The 17476-nt window shown below is 48.2% G+C and overlaps 1 protein-coding gene across 9 annotated transcripts in view; it reads right to left on the bottom strand.

Moving 5' to 3' along the window:
- APBB2 (amyloid beta precursor protein binding family B member 2) overlaps positions 1-17476 on the bottom strand; it is a 187571-nt gene that overhangs the window by 74895 nt on the left and 95200 nt on the right. For 7 of the 9 annotated variants that reach the window (XM_045531704.1, XM_045531712.1, XM_045531710.1 and 4 more), the window contains one exon: positions 5402-5470. In XM_045531704.1, the coding sequence (XP_045387660.1) occupies positions 5402-5420 (19 nt within the window). In that variant the 5' untranslated portion in view covers positions 5421-5470. Of the gene's footprint in view, positions 1-5401; positions 5471-5896; positions 5916-16657; positions 16816-17476 lie in introns of those variants that run through there. The other 2 variants (XM_045531708.1, XM_045531709.1) reach the window with 2 other exon arrangements.

The following is a 17476-nucleotide window of genomic DNA, read 5'->3' on the forward strand; positions in this document are numbered from 1 at the left end:
CCTCCCAAAGTGCTAGGATTACAGGTGTGAGCCACCGCGCCCGGCCCGCTAAGCCAATTCTATGCAGCATATAGCTGCCTTCACGAGTTAATATATCAGCTATAAAAAGTCCTTGAGCTCAAAAGGGCCATGGAGTAGCTAGAGGTTGGAAAATTCTAGAAGGATCAAGGCTGCAGGAAAGCAGCCCTGGATGTGACAGGCAATGCCGTGAGGGTTAAGGGCACAGACCTCAGGGTCAAAGATACAAAGGCTCAAGACCCGTCTGCGCAACTTACAAGCTGAGTGACAGGGCACCTCACCGTCAGCTTCCTCGTCTGAAAAGTGTGGGCAATGACCGTCCCTGGCTGCTGGGAAGACTCAGATGAGAAAAAGCACCTGCGAGAGTTTAGCACAAACACAACATAAAGGTGAGTTCCCCTCCCCACTTTGTACCCGACTGACAGAGCACAGGGCTGCCTGCCAAGGCCCCCAAATTAGCCACCCCGTCTGGCCGAGTGATCGACACGGTCTGACTGCAGAGACTCACGGAGAGGACAGAGAACAAGAAGGAACAAAGAAGCTGGGTCCACAACAAGGGTTCAATTATGAAAAAAAAAAAAAATACATTCCTCAGGTTTAAGAGGAAGGAGGTTTGTGTTTCTTTTTATATGAAAGAAAATCTTACAATGTCTCTTTAAACCTCCTACTATTTAGCTGTTTTCTTCGGAATCAAAAGGCCTAAGAAGTAAGACCAAACTCTAACACAACAGACAAGTCCCTTAAACTCTGCATTTCTTTGCTGTGAAATGGGGTAACAGTATAGCATCTATTCCTCCCTGAGCTTCGCCAGGGACTGACAGCGATGACTGTCGAACACTTAGCACCGCGGCTGGGGACGGGCATCATCTCAGGGCTCCCCCCTTCCCCGCACACGCCGTCTCTGACCACAGCCCGGGCCACTGCTGCCCGAGCACTTTCCTCTGCCCGGCCCTGTGCTGGGAACGGGGGAACCAAACACACCAGGTCCCGCCCGCTACACGCTTCCACACGCAGAGATCGCGCAGGGTGCGGGGAGGCGGGTGCAGGGGAGCGAGTGGTCTCCTTCAGGCTGGAGAGGATCCAAAGGGGAGGGAGGAAGGACCGTCCCCGGAGCCTGAGCGCGGGGAGGCGGGAGGACAGCGGCACGGACGGAGGGGAGAGGCCGGCAGGGCCCTACACGGCGAGCTCCAGGCTCCGGACGCCACCCCGAGGCGGCAGCTGGCTGCAGGGTGTGCGTGTGACGTCCGTGTGGGTGTTGCGTCTTTCTGTCCCCATGTTCTACAAGAAGGGGGTGACTGCGATGAAGGGGCATTAAAGCAGCAATGCGAAGTAGGCGACTGAGGCATCAGTGGCCACCAGGGAAACTGGGCACGGGGGTGTCTCCCTCACCAGCCAAAGGGGCGGCCTGCCGGCCCCACCTCCCCGCCCCCCTGCCTGGCGTTAGTGGGGACTCTGCCACTCGTCACAGGGGCGAGACCCGCTGGGAGGTTCTTGCAACCGTCCGCTATTTCACTCCACGCCCGGGAGCTCTCCTCACAGCCAGGAACACAGAAGTGAACAAAATAAGCAAAGTCAATGAGGAGCAATAGCAAAACGTCAGGAAGCGTGAGGCTTGGGCTCCTGGAGTTCTGGCAGCGGGACGGCCCCCAGGGATTCTGCCACCAGCCCCACCTCCGTGCGTGACGCTGTCTGAGTGTGACTTGCAGAGAGCCAGCATCAATCTGAGAGGATCGATGCCTATTCCAGAGGCGGCACGAGTCCAGGGTCCAGAGAGTGACAAGAGCTGACATTACTACTGTCGCTCTCAGGCACGCCCAATGGAGAAACATCTATTACAGCCCAGCAGGTATTTCCTCTGCTTCTGTTAAAAGCCCCACAGATTTTCTTGGGGAAGTAGTCTTCCTCCGTGCCCATGCACTCATCCAGCGACATTTCCAGCACCTTGTACGTGCCAGACGTGCTTCTGAGTGCTGAGGATACAGCAGTGAACGGAGCCCACAAAACAGAAACACTGGAGCTTGCGTTCCAGGGCTCGGCCATCTGCTCCAGGCAGAGGCGACTGCACCCCTGTTTCGGGGGGCGCGTGGCCACGGCACAGCCAGGCAGAGCGGGAAGCCCCCAGGGCTCTGCGGTCTGCTTCAAGGAACAGCATGTGACCCTCACAAAGCCAATCGCGAGATGTTTGCCGGAGCGGTAAGGAGAGAGAGGTGCTCTCTTTTCTCTTTCTTGAATTAAGAAGATTTAAACCTGGAGCCTTCAGGGGTCACCATGAAGAGACGAACTGCCGAAGCCTGAATCTGACCAGTAAGAAAGCAGAGCCGAGAGACAGACAGTGGGCAAGCCCTGGCGACTGAACCTCTAAACAAGCTGTGCCTGAAATACGGCACCCTTGGACGTCTCAGAGCCGATAGATTGATTGATTGACTGATTTTGCTGAAGCCACTGTGAGCTGAGTATTCTTTGTTTTGCAGCGAAAGGAGGATTTTCATGAAGCCTGAACAAAACCAGATCAGCCAGGATCACTCCGATTCCACGAGTGACACAGCCGTTCCCAGCCGAGGCACAGAGGCCCCAGGACAGACTCCCCCCCCTCCGACCCAGACCACGTCTGAACACAAGCCTGCGCTGGGTCCCATGGTCAGACGTGGCTTGCCGTCCTCTCTCTCTCTTTGCTGAGACCGCTAGCCTCTCGCGTCAGAGAAAGAGCTTGTCAGCAATGACAGCCAACTCTTCTCTCTGTCATAACCTGCCGCTGTCCCTCTGCTCCCGGACACGTTTGTAAAATTGGAAACTGACAAACGGGCCCAAGGAAGCCCAATGTTTGCCCCGTTCTTGCATGAAACTTCACATTTTCTTCATTTTCTATTTTTCTGCTATGTAATCTTATTTCCACTGAGGAGTTAACAGTGAAACTTCTACCCTGAGGTATGTCACCTTTTGAACTAGACCTCAAAGTATTAAGGAAATGAAATAAACTCAGATTTTTCTTTTCCTGTTAGGAAGGAGAGGCAAAATAAAACTGGCTTCCTGACATTACTCATGAGAGCAAACCTTCAACGTGACAAAAATGATAAGGACTTCTCTGCGAACAAAAGAGGCAGAAGTTACTGGAAGGTTGCTGGGGTCGCAGGGCCAGGGAGGTCCCGGGATCACAACCTTGTAAGATTCTGGCTGGGACAGCAACTTCACGCAGCTGACTCACAGGATCTTGGACACAAGGGTGATTTCGAGAGTGAAGTCCACCTGCCTGAGGGTTTCCCACGCCCCGCTCAGCCTAACTGTCTGAAGACTCGCTCTTCAGTGCTCCGAGTGCAGCTGAGACTCAAGACAGACACACCACATACTATGTTAATTCGCTCCACTTAGCCACTCCACAAGGTATATGTATCTTTTTTTTTTTTTTTTTTGAGACAGACTCTCGCTCTGTTGCCCGGGCTAGAGTGAGTGCCGTGGCGTCAGCCTCGCTCACAGCAACCTCAAACTCCTGGGCTCAAGCGATCCTCCTGCCTCAGCCTCCCGAGTAGCTGGGACTACAGCCGCGCGCCACCATGCCCGGCTAATTTTTTTCTATATATATTTTTAGCTGGCCAGATAATTTCTTTCTATTTTTAGTAGAGACGGGGTCTCACTCTTGCTCAGGCTGGTCTCAAACCCCTGACCTTGAGCGATTCACCTGCCTCGGCCTCCCAAGGAGCTGGGACTGCAGGTGCATGCCATCTCTCCTGCTCTCTTCTCTGCTCAGCTTCTAAGCTGTTTTCATTCTTCAGTGAAGCCTCAGTGTCTTCTGAAGATGATTTTTTTTTTTTAATAGAGCTCTAGACTTTTATGGCCAAGTCTGATGAATACGGTCAGTGATCCAGCTTGGGAATATTAGTTTAGGTGGAAAAAAGCAGGTGAGCTATGAAGTAATGTCACATATTTTCTTCAGTAACTGATAGGCTGGGCCTCAAGTCAGTTCCAGAAGGAAAAAATATTAGCCAACAGCAGAAACAAGATGACGACCGGACTATATCAGGGGCTAAGACCGGCTTGGAAGGGACTCAGGAACTCAATCTTGAAGGGTCAACAGGAATTTTAGAGGCACATGATAGTATAAATTCCGGTATGTTTGTTTTTTAAAAGGCTCCCCAGAGTCGCAGCTTCCGAGAGTTAGGAAGAGGGATTAGAGGCCGATCTCAGCCCACTTACTGGTCCAGACCCTCCCTCTCGAGCTGCCATTTGAACTTTCAGGTGAACAAACGGCTGGAATAAGACGCTCGACTGAAATAAGAACACAGCTTTCCTTGTAGAACGTGTCACATGTCACACCGACACACGAGGGTAGTGGCTGGTATTTAAGAGCCAGGCTAGATAACGACTTCAGTATCTCCCGTAGCTGTCAAGGAATAAATCAATTTAGGTACCAACGAGAAGAATGCAAACATCGGCATAACAAAGTAGAGCAACACCAAGAAATTTCTAGAAGTTATTTGACTAGTTCACCTCCAGTGATGTGTGATTCAGAGGAACACACATCATTTTACATGTTTGCCAATTTCACTGTTTCTCTACTGAGTCTACCTTGCAATGCAACGTGAGATTTTAAAAGCTAAGGGATCCTTAAAAAATTATTCCCAGTTTTTAAAGATGTATTTTTGAAAAGGACATATGTATTTGTGACTTTTAGAATTCAGGGACATTAATATGTATTTGTCCACGGGTTAAATCTACTTATGCTAAAATACAGAACTTGCTGGGTAGTATGTGCCCTCGTAAATATGGAATCCACCCAGATCTCTCTGCCACTTGCAGTCTGACACAATCTCTAACCTGAAATGTTGCTGCAACTGCTTTTTTTCCTTATTGTATTACTGTGAGGCTAGAATTAAGTCCCCACACCATGCTGTGTATAGACTAGAATCGACCATGAGACCAAGAAAGGGACACACAGCACAATCAAGGTAGCTTTCCTAAGGCCTGAAATTGCTCAGCCTTAGGCCCACGGAGCCCACTGAGCCGGGGAGCCGTGTCCACACACCCCACGGGCTGAAACTCTGACCGAGAGACTTTCACCAACACCTGCTCCTTGTCCACGTTTAAATAGGTCACAAGCTACAATCCACAATGCTACACGGCAAAATTTGACAGTTTTAAGTTCCTAGCACAGTTAACTATTTTTACATTAAGACATACACAGTCATGCAATTATTAAACGAATAGGCAAGTCCAACCGATTCTTCTATTTTAAAGATTCATTTTTCTATTACATTAGTGAAGAACAATGAAAATCAAAATGATAATATCTTTCAGCAAATCATAAGTTTAACATTAAAACAATCATTATTTTTTTCTAAGTTTTAATATTCTGCTTCTCTGCATTGAAATACGTGAAAGTGTCTCTGACCTGGAAGTACTTCTGACATGGACCACCGGGCGTCAGCAACGGCACAGGAAATGGGTTATAATTTGGAATCTAAAAAAAAAGGGATCATTTGAGAAATTAAAACCCCAAACAAGGAAGCATAAAAGGAAAAAAGCATAGCAGTGAAACTCCCTCCAAAAGCTATTTAAAATACTAAACAAATTTTGACAGATAATGTCCAAATTTTTATTTACTTATGGTTGGTCATGCCATTTTTGACTGAAATTTGATTTCCCACTTGACCACATTTCCCAGAAACATTCACTGAGGTTTATCCCCACAGCAGGTCTAACTAAGCCATCTCGCCGTCTGTCTCCAGTTTCCAGTGCTTCTTCTCATTAAACACACACAATTCAGAAGCTACTAAAGGAAAAAACTGGTACATTTTGCCACATAAAAATTACAACCTTCTGTTCTGGGGTGGGAGGGAAGGCTACAGACACCGTAAAGGCAAAAAATAAATTTTTAAAAAATTACCACCACAGATGAAATCAAGGGCTATTTTCCTTTATATAGAAAGAGCCCCTTGAAATCATTAAGAAAAATATGAACAAGCTTATAGGAAAATGAGCAAAGAAGAGGAACAAGTTCCAAGAGAAACACAAATGTCCAATAAACAGAAATAACTTACCTCACTCAAAACTTTAAAAAGAACAGATTTAAATAATGACGCCTGACTGGATTTCCTGTCCCAGACTGGAAAGACTAACAAGCTCGTAACACACCGTCTAAGACGGGGACACCGGAAATGGGAATTTTCAAACCTTGCTGGTGGGAGTAAAACCTGGCAAAGCCCTTTGGGGGGCCGTTTACAAATAACCCAGGCAAATGTAAAAAGCAGGGACCCCACTGCTCAGCAACTCCACTTCTAGGAACTTGTCTGACAGATAAACTCACATGGAGCCTGTTGTTCTAAAATCAAAAGAGCAGTGACGACTAACTGTGGAGTGGACGGCTGGTTCACTAAAGGATGACACACGAATGTTGATGTGCTCTGCTGCCGTCGGGGTCTACGTGAGCTTCCACGAGAGGAGCTTTCAGAGGGATCATCGACAGGCGAGCAACATGCACAGCAGCGTGATCTAATCTCAGTAACACTTTTAAAAGCACGTGCACACATACATGTGCACACACGCAGGGGCACACTCACGCACACTTGCATTTACACACAAAATTTCTTAAAGGAATAACGAAGATCTGGAAACTGGTAAACTCAAAGTTTCCCGAAGTAGATACACAGTAAGGAAAACTGAAAACAGATCTTGTTCTCAATCAGGTGCTATCAGGAATGTCACTTAGAATGATAATCTGTTATATCAAGTCAAAAACGGATACTGCGTGATTCCATTTATATAAAGCACAAAAACAGGAAAAAACTGATCTCTGTCAGGATAGTGGGCGGGGGAGGGTAAGAAACAAGAGGCAGCTTCCGGGATGTTGGGAATTAGCGGTGATACAGTGTTTCTTGACCTGCACGTGAAAGTTCACCAAGCTGTATCCTTACGGACACACTTCCGTATGCATATGATGTTTTCATGAAAAGTTAAAAGAAAAGATAAAATGCTAGAGGTTTTCTAAAGCATAATTTGAACGCAGAAATTTTTTATTTGCAAAAACTCTAAATTCTAATCTAACCTTTCCAAACTAGCAACCTTTGATGGGCATTACCTTCCAACTTCACGATTCCGATAATGACCTGACAACCTGTTCTACTGTTCCATGATACACTTTTAATTACGTTTTCACATATCGTGGGTTAGGCTCATTACTCTAAGTAAAAGGGTGGGCTTATCTTAAGCTAACCTGAAACACCAACACATGCTTCCTCTATGCACCTTTTTCTTTGCCCTAAACCACCTTCCTCCTCAACTCCTTAAAAGCATTTCAAAATTCAGTTCTCCTTTTTTTTCCTTTTTAGTTTTTGTCTTCACTGCACCTTAAATTATATAGAGACAGAGATGAGGCAATTCAAGAAAATGGATACCAGCGGACAGAAAGCCAAGAGAAGGCTCATGTGAGTACTCTGAAAAGGCTTGAATAAAAACTGAGAATCTGCACACAGTCGGCCCTGTGTATCCCCAGGTTCTGCATCCGTGGATCCAACCCACCTCAGCTCCAAAGTATGGCTGGGCCTGTGATGGTCGCCCCTGTACTGAACACGTACAGACTTTACCGTCCCTGCCGTTATTCCCCAACCCACACGGTCTGACTACTTACAGTACGCACTGTATTAGGTAGCACAAGTACTCTAGAGATGATTCGAAGCATGTGGGAAGACATGTGTGTGTTCCACGCAAATCCTACACCACTTTGTATGTCGGATTTGAGCATTTTTGGATTCTGGTGACCATGGGGAGTCCCAGAACCAATCCCCTGCAAATACCCAGGACGACCGTACTTTTTAGTGTTTTAAAATATTCCTGTTTCCCTGACCTGAAACAAACTGCAACCTGTATAAAGAATTAGACATTCTGCTAATACTGTCATATTATAAACGGCCCTGTGCTATTATCTAACCAACACTCACTCCACACCTGTCGTATGTTGCCCATTGTGCCGGGAGCAAGGGATGCTCGAGTGAGTAAGACCACAGTTCCTCTCTTGTGAAATTTATAGCCCAGTTAGGGAGAAGGATACTCATCACAAAATTACTCAAATCAGTGTATAAGTACATTCTGGGAGAAAATAACTCAGTTGCGTGAAAAAATGTGTCAAAGAACACGTGCCAGACTGAAGAGTCAGGAAAGACTTTCCTGAGAAAGTGAAATTTAAGTTGCAATTTGAGGACTAAACAGGATTTAGGAAGGTGAACATTTAGTAAACACCGACAATGTGCACGGCATTTCCTGGCCCGGGGATGCAGCACAAACATGCCGACTATTTTTCCCCAGGATCTCGCATCCCTGATGAGCAAGTCTGACCCAGCAAAACAGTGTGTGAGCGGGACTCAGTGGTGTGGACTAATTCTACACAAACAATGACCTGAGAAAACGTAAAAGCAGCACTTAGAAGATGGAGAAACAGTGTATACGTGTACGGTTTTGAGAACAATCCACAGCTGTGCATCCAATAAGCAGCTATGAGCAGCAACACAGAGCTACCCAACACTTAAAAGGTGACTCGTGCAACTGGAGGAACTGAAGTTTTTATTTTATTTAACTTAGATATAAATTTATAAACTGATATTTGACTCTTAATCGGAAATAAGTAAGTTTGAAACTTCTTAGGTACGTGAGTACTTTTTCAACTCTAAATTTTATGAACTCTAAATACAGATCAAGTATTTCCAATGAGCATTTCGCATCCAAGTTGGGTGCTGTGGGTGCAAAACGCATGCTGATTTTGAATACTTAGCATGGGAAAAATGTAAAATGTCTCACTAATAACTTTTAAATACTGATTCCATGTAGAAGTAATATTTTAGATATGAATTAAATAAAACACTGCTAAAATTAATTTCACCTGTTTGATTTTTTTTTAATGTGGTATTAGAAAATTTTAAACTACATGTGTGGCTCGCATTGTATTTCTATTGGAGAAGCCCTGATCTGGGGAATGCAGACAGATTCGAAATTACCCTAATCAAAATAACATCTCCTTTTCCCAGTAGGGCAAAGACTGGAAGAAATGCTACCTCGACTGTGATGCTAGAGATTTTGCCACATTCAGAGCAAGTGCCCTTGTTTCCATAAAAATCACACACTGAGTTCAAAGACGTTGGGGACTGGTGGCAGCCACTGCAAGTTCTGCACTAAGAACACACCTGTGATTTGGGACAAAGCATAAAACTATCTAAGTGAAACACTCTCACGACTGTCCCCTCCAGCTGTGTCCTTGCGTGTCCCACAAATGAACGTCCCTAATGCTGACATGCCTGTGTAATGCTCTCAGGGCTCAATATACGTCCACCAGGACCAGATAGGGAGCTCATAACCCCCAACCGTGAAGTGCTATTAAACAAATAAGCAAATTAATGAATAAATAAAGTCCCTACTTGTCATTTGGTTCAGTATAAGATGCTATGACCTTTAAATGATTCCAAACAAGGACGAAAGATTTGGATAAAAATCAGACCAAGAATTCCACTTTACCTGTCTTTCCCAAATGCTGCCCAACAAGCCTGACAGTTTCCTCTTTCTCAGTTTTCCCCATTCCTTATCCCGCTCAGCCTCTCTAGACATCCAGCACTGCGCACGGCTCCATAGCTCCTCCTCTGGGCACCAGCCTCGTCCCCCCCACACCCCTCCCAGACCCACCTCAGATCCACAACGCGGCGTACACTCCGCGCTGTTCACAACCACTGCCTCACTCCAAACCTCCAGAATTAATTTCTTTCAGCCACTGACTACCTAAGGCCCAGCTGATTCCAGAACCTCTCATTCACCGAAATCCTGCATTACCTCCCTGTAGCTACGTTCCTGCAAACTCTCGCCCAGTGCAGTCCTGCCAGACCCGACACCCCCTTTCTACAGCAAATAGCTAGGAACCCCTCTCCTGTCTGGAAGTGGAAGTCATCAAGGAAACAGTCACCAGATGCTGAGAACTGCTGTCAGTGCAGCAGCTGTAAATGCAGACAGAGGTGTGTGCCGTATCGACAACTCAGACAATACGAGTTGCACGGCTGTCAATAACATCCATTCCAAAACGCTGAACAATTCTTACAAAATTCCAAAAAATACTAAATACAATTATCTTTAAATGACAAGGAGTGTTCACTTCTGGAACGTACAGTGTATATTACAACCATGTTTAGAACTTCTGGGTTGAGATAATTACAAACACGTGTTCACCTGCGTGAGCATTTGGTAGGGTGTTCGAAAGCTTTGCAGAGTGTTTGAAAGCTTTGCAGGGTGAGACGTTCTCTGTTGCACAGGGAGGCCAGGACATGTGCCATCCCCGGTCTCCACCCAAAAAGTACAAGCAGTGGCCTCCTTCCACACTCCTGAGGAGGTGTTCTAGCCACCCCTAACTCCCCAACTTTGAAACTATGACCTCAGCTCAGGGTCATCATGTCTTGCTGACTCATTCGACAGACACTTAAGTCCTGTATGGTCTTAATCGATACGTGTGTGTCTATGAGCCTATTCGACTGTCTTGCCCAGCTGCAAACTGTGGTCACCATCAACTACGAGCATCAAGTGACACGACACAGGTTACCTGCTTTGCTGAGTGCCTGGCACACCCTAAGCAGCCAGTAAACGTTAACTGCTATTAATTTTTTTTTGCACATATGACCTGTGTTCTCAGCTAGGCTATAAGATTTCTTAAAAAAAAAAAAAAAAAAAGGCAAAGTGTCTTGGAGACCTTTGCACACCCAACATAAGAACCTAATAAATTTTGGTGACCCACATCTTCTGTATCTTTTCTCTGCTCTGTCCGCACTTCTTCTGAAAATGTTCACTAGCAGTAAGCCGAGTCCAAGAATGGAGAGAAGAATTGCAATTATAATGAAAACATTCTTTCTGCCATTACTGAAATCATCATCGTAACCTGCCAAGCACAGGAAGGGCTGTCAAAACACTGTTGGCACGTGCTTGCTCTTGAAAATCTGCAGGGTTATATTAGCTGATGAACACTTTTAAAGTATACATTGCCTTCCAGGATTAGATCCATCTGCAAGTACATACTAATTCAATCTTACTTTAAGAACTTAACCCTAGCTGGGCACGGTGGCTCACGCCTGTAATCCTAGCACTCTGGGAGGCCCAGGCAGGAGGATTGTTTGAGCTCAGGAGTTCGAGACCAACCTGAGCAAAAGCAAGACCCCGTCTCTACTAAAAAAAAAAAATAGAAAGACATTAGCTGGACAACTAAAAATATATAGAAAACATTAGCCGGGCATGGTGGTGCATGCCTGTAAGTCCCAGCTACTCAGGAGGCTGAGGCAGGAGGATCGCTTAAGCCCAGGAGTCTGAGGTTGCTGTGAGCTAGGCTTATGCCACGGCACTCTAGCCTGGGCGACAGAGTGAGACTCTGTCTCAAAAAAAAAAAAAAGAAAAAACAAGAACTCAACCCTATTTTCAGATCTATAAAATGAAGCAGTCATATCAGATGACCAGAGTTTCTTACAGTAAGTACCAGCACTACGTAACACTTACTGTTTATTATGTGCCAGGTCTTGTTGCTAAGTAGGTCCTTCATAAGACTCATCTCATTTATCACTTCCCAACACGCCTACAAAAGGGTACTATTACTACAGCAGTTTTACAGATTGAGAAACCGAGGCACAGAGGACTGGGTCACCCGTCAAAGATCACACTGGAGGGGAGCGACTAGCTGGTGTCGGCTGTTTACCTCCAGAGACCAGGCCTGTGGCCACTGTTTACTGGGACTCTCTCTCTTGAAGTTGACTCAAATAGCCTGAATTAATTAACACTGCACGATAATTCTTACATTATTGGAGCTCTTCTGGAGTCTGTGTCCAACGTGCTTACACACAGGCAAACTGGGGACAAAGGAGGGCTCCACTGCGGCCCAGCCAAGCCTCAGTCTCCTCTTTCCTCACAGCTCAGAAAAGCAAAACAGAGTAATTGAGAACATGTGTGAAATCTTAACTCACTCTGGGGGCGGGTTCTGAAGTCAGAAAATAAAGCAAAACTCAACAGTAAACTTACTCTGAAACATCCTTTAAATCGCCTGTTTAGCACAATACACAGCTTCAGTTAAAACAAAATGCATATAATTTTGTGACATACACACAACGAAGAGTATTTGATAGGTATACAAACATGCAAAATTTTACTACTTTTTTTTATTGCTGCACAGAAGAGAGCAGAGGTGCACACACTGAATTGGTCTATAACATCGGACTCTTGGGAATGAACTTGAACTTTTTAAATTTTGGGGACATTAACCGTCACTAGTAATAAATTTCTTGCCATCCATATACATGGGCACTGCACACCTGCTATTAAAAATTACTGTTCTGGAAGAGCCTAAATTTACCAGTCATATAACTTAAAACGTAGAGAAAAAAGTTGGAGCAATAAAGGCTCAGTAACCAATCGTATCTCTAATTTCTGTATGTTAAGCAAAAACACACAGGACGTTGATTTGTGATTCTAGCTCTTGATCTTACTTTATTCTATGTTCTCCAAGTGAGATTTCAAAACCAATTCCAAGAACACCATCCAACAAAGAAAAATATGTACAGACAGAAAAAAAAGCCTGTTTTCTGAAAAGTATCTCAGGGGAAAATGCCAACAACTGGAAAAGAAATATTTCCAAGACAGAACATTAACTGTAGATTTTTATATTTAAGGGTTGTTACCTTCACAACCCGTAACCAGAAAGTTTTTAAATGAAGAAGCCTCATGCTTCCCCCACAAAAATGCCTGAGCCCCAATTTTCACATTTCAAAGGCATCAACATCTGCAGTTCAGAAATAACACGATGCTCAACGCTTCCAGGAAGTGCCCGTTTGAAACATGCTACTGACGAGCTGCAGGGGGCCAACCGCAGTAATGGCCCTATCACTCGCCTCTCTGTACCCTCGCCCTCGGCTCGGTGACCCTGCAGTCCCCTTCCACTGGCTCTGGGCTGAGCTGGGACGTGCTTTGGTCAGTTAGATGTTAGCAAACGGGATGACACACACGCTCAAAAAGTGCGAGTCCGTTTCCAGCCCCGTGACAAGGACGGGCCCTGTGCTCCTGCCCTGAGAACGTGCTCAGCTGGCCTGCTGGAAGAATGCTGGAGCCCTGGGTGGGAAGCTGAGGCCGCTAGGTCCGGGGCCATCTTTGACCAGCCGGTGCCACCCAAGCAGCCCACACGTGGGAGCAGGCTGCGGAGGTCGGATCTGTCCCCTGTCCTGCAGCTGACGCCAGGCCCACGAGCGAGGCCAGCAGACGCTGCTGGAGGAACCACTCCGCCACCCCAGAAACACTAAGGACTATTGTTTAAGCCACTGAATTGTAGGGTGTTTCATTCCGTAGCATCCTTGTGGCAACAGATAAATTATACACCAGCTATACCCACAGCAACCAAATGAGGCTGCAGAAGACACAGGGATTGAACCTGAACTGATCCGAGGGAGGTTCGATGCTCTGTGAGGATCCCGCTATGGGGAATCCACTTTTCTCCCTGAGATCTACGCCCACCCTGGGTCACCGGGGCTGTGGTAATCTCCAGAGGCTGCCGCTGTAGCTCTGCTGGTACCGCCTCCACAGACACCACCCGGTACACTCTTACCCTGTGACAGAGCAAATTTTAGAGGTATTTATCATAAGGACATATAAGCAGCATTATTTCTATTAGGAAGAAAATCAGAAACCAGTTAAATGTCCATCAAGACGAAACTGGTTAACACGTTAGCTGCCGTGTAAGTCGTATTTAACTCACGCTAGTTCTGACACCGGGGCCTTGTGGGGCATATGAAACTCACGTGTCTTGCTGATGTCCTTATTGTTTCAGTTAAATTTCATTGCATATAACTGAAGCACAGAAAACAATAAAAAATAACAAATTTTTCATTAAATTAGAAAGGATCGTTTTGCTTTTGAAGTTTTATTCTATTTCTGTAATAAAACACTGTGGCCCCAAGGAAAAAAGATTTTTTCCCAGTACAGCAGTCGGCGTGTTAAATGAAGTACCACATCCTACAACAGAATACTACGCATTCCTTAAAAGTGAGGATGCTTTTATATTTAATTACATAGAAAGACCTTTTCTACATGTCACTGAATTAAAAAAAAAAAACCAGTATGATGAGTACATAGGCATTCCCTAGACAATGCTTTCAATTTTTCTGTCTGAAAATTGTCATAATAAAAAGCTGGGAGAAAGGCAGTATGTACAGTGTCATTCTTTCATAAAAATATTTGTAACAGCCAGGCATGGCAGCTCATGCCTACAATCCTATCACTTTGGGAGGCCAAGGCGGGAGGACAGCTTGACCCCACGAGGTGAAGACCAGCCTGGGCAACACAGCAAGACCTCATCTCTACAAAAAACCAAAATTAGCTGGGTGCCTCCAGTCCTTGCTGAGGCTGAGGTGGGAAGGTGGGAAGATCATCTGGAGACCAGGAGTTCCAGGCTGCAGTGAGCTACGATCCAGCCACTGCCCTCCAGGTGGGGTGACGCTGTCTCAATCAAGCAGTCAATCAATACATTTAAAACTTTTTATGGTAAAACAAAACACAGATTGAGAAAACCACACAAGGCAAATAGCTTATTATTATAAAGAAAACACTATCACAACTACTACCCAGATCCAAAAAACAAGCTTTGTTTGTCCTCCACGCACTTCCTCTTCCCTTCCTCCACAAGTCAGCAGATCCTCGAATTTACGGTAATCACGTCTTAGCACGTCTTCATGACAACACGCGTGTTACAGTGAGTGCTTACCAGGCGTCGTGTTAGGACTGTCTACGTATTAACCATTTCAACCCTCTAACCGCCCGGCGTAGAGGGAGGGAGAGCGACTGTCACCCACGCTTCACAGGGAACAGGCAGGAGGTGCCGAGTAACTCGCCTGAGCCACAGATCTAGCAGATGGTGAAGCCTCGTTGCTTTAAACCTCACTGAACCTCAGTTCTCTCCTCTCAAAAACAAAAATGTTTACCACACACGGTTACTGTGCAGAAATGGAATAAACACACAAAAAGCAAAGTAACAGCACTTGGATTCCCCTCCCTCCTATTTCTGGGACATCCCTAAGCACGATGCAGAAACGTTTACTTAGATGGGAACAAGGGAACGCTTTCCAGTAAGTGTCTGGTCTGCGTGTCACAGCACCCTGTGGACGTGTCACCATCCCACTTCAGAGGGGAGTGAGGGACACGAGGACCTTCCGCTGACGACTGAGCCAGGACTCCAGTCCACACACGCGTGTTGTTTTCTAGCAGTTTTTAAGAGGTGTGAGGACAGGGACAGCAAGTCTTCCCACGTAGCCTGCAAACTCCACACAGAACCAATGCTCACGGGACCTGCCCATGTTGCCTTTCCCTGAGAAATCAAGATCGAAAACCATAATCAAAGACCAGAATAAGTGCAGTTACAGTTAGTAACCCTGCACAATTTGCAGCTCTTCTGAAAGGAGGGGGGGGGGGAACTGGAAGAGGGAGAGAGGGAGGAGGGAGAGAAGGAGAGGAGGGAGGGGAGAGGGAGAGGGGAGGACGGATGGGGGAGGGAGGGAGAGAGAGGAGGGAGAGGAGGAGGGGGGGAGGGAGGAGGGAGAGAAGGAGGAGAGAGGGAGAGGAGGAGGGAGGGAGGGAGGAGGGAGGAAGGGAGGGAGAGAGGGAGGGAGGGAGGGAGAGAAGGAGGAGGGAAGGAGGGAGGGAGAGAAGGAGGAGAGAGGGAGAGGAGGAGGGAGGGAGGGAGGGAGAGGAGGAGGGAGGAGGAGGGAGGGAGGAGGAGGGAGGGAGGGAGGAGGGAGGGAGGGAGGGAGGGAGAGAAGGAGGAGGGAGGGAGGGAGGGAGAGAAGGAGGAGAGAGGGAGAGGAGGAGGGAGGGGAGAGGGAGAGGAGGAGGGAGGGAGGGAGGGAGAGGAGGGAAGGAGGAGGGAGGAGGAGGGAGGAGGAGGGAGGAGGAGGGAGGGAGAGAGAGGAGGGAGAGGAGGGAGGGAGGGAGGAGGGAGAGAAGGAGGAGAGAGGGAGGGAGGAGGGAGGAAGGGAGGGAGAGGGAGGGATAGAAGGAGGGAAGGAGGAGGGAGGGGGAGGGAGGGAGAGAAGGAGGGAAGGAGGAGGGAAGGAGGAGGGAAGGAGGAGGGAAGGAGGAGGGAGGGAGGGAGAGAAGGAGGGAAGGAGGAGGGAAGGAGAAGGGAGGGGGAGGGAGGGGGAGGGAGGGAGGGAAGGGGGAGGGAGGGGGAGGGAGGGGGAGGGAGGGGGAGGGAGGGAGGGAAGGGGGAGGGAAGGGGGAGGGAGGGGGAGGGAGGGAGGGGGAGGGAGGGAGAGAAGGAGGGAAGGGGGAGGGAGGGGGAGGGAGGGAAGGGGGAGGGAGGAGGAGGGAAGGGGGAGGGAGGGGGAGGGAGGGAGGGAGAGAAGGAGGGAAGGAGAAGGGAGGGGGAGGGAGGGGGAGGGAGGGAGAGAAGGAGGGAAGGGGGAGGGAGGGGGAGGGAGGGAGAGAAGGAGGGAAGGAGGAGGGAAGGAGAAGGGAGGGGGAGGGAGGGAGGGGAGGTGGACAGAGGGAGAGAGGAAAACGTCCCCACTTGCAGGGACGGCTGGAAAACACAAGCCCAGGCTGCAAGCTCTGTGCTCGCTCCTCCACGTCAGGGTTTCCTCCCACAAAGGCATCAGCTGCTTACCCCGGGACAACCTGCCGTCCCTTCGGGACCCTCACCAGGCCCTGCCAGAGGCCTGGAGAAGACGGGGCCAGGATCGGGCCTCAGAAAGGCTGGAGCAAGAAGCCGGCACTCAGCCCGGGGACAGGGCGTTCCTTCGAGGCAGGATGTGTGTTCACAAAGCAACCCAGGCGCTCCCCTGTCTCCAGCCACAATCGCTCTCCACGTCAAACTCGGGGCAGGAAGGAAAGCGGAAGTCGGGAATCACAGCCAGGGGGACCTGAAACAAAGGTGGCCCCTGACACGCAGACCCACGCCCGTCCCGCCTGTTCTCATGCCCGGATCCTTAAGCTGGAAGAGGACGAGGCCGTAGGACTGCGACCGCCTGAGCCACACACTGCCTCAAACACTGCTGAGACCCGCGTGGGCCCAGCCCCCCTAAGACAAACGGGCGTGGGGGGCCCTGGATGCCCAGAAACCTCAGAGGACACATTCACGTGCGTCTTGTTCCTGGACAGTCTTCCCCACATTCCCAGGCTAAGCCCCACGGCACGGGCTGGTCACAGTGTGACAAAACAGGGCTCTGTGACAATAAGCCATCACCCTCCCCCCAGATCGTGGGAACTCCCCTGACTGGGTCAGGCGGGCATCTGAGCCCCACCCCAGGTATCTCTGATCCGGCCCCTCCCCGGCTCCCATGACCCGTCCTCAAAGTCACTGATGTTTGAAGTCTCCTCCCTTCACCTCCATGGTCACCAGACTGTCACCAGCCCAAGCTCTTATTGACGCTCCTGGAAGCCTGTGACCCACCGTCCCAGCTCCCGTCTGCCCTCCCGCTGGCCC

Source organism: Lemur catta, chromosome 19, assembly GCF_020740605.2.
Source record: "Lemur catta isolate mLemCat1 chromosome 19, mLemCat1.pri, whole genome shotgun sequence".
Classification (NCBI taxonomy): Eukaryota; Metazoa; Chordata; class Mammalia; order Primates; family Lemuridae; genus Lemur; species Lemur catta.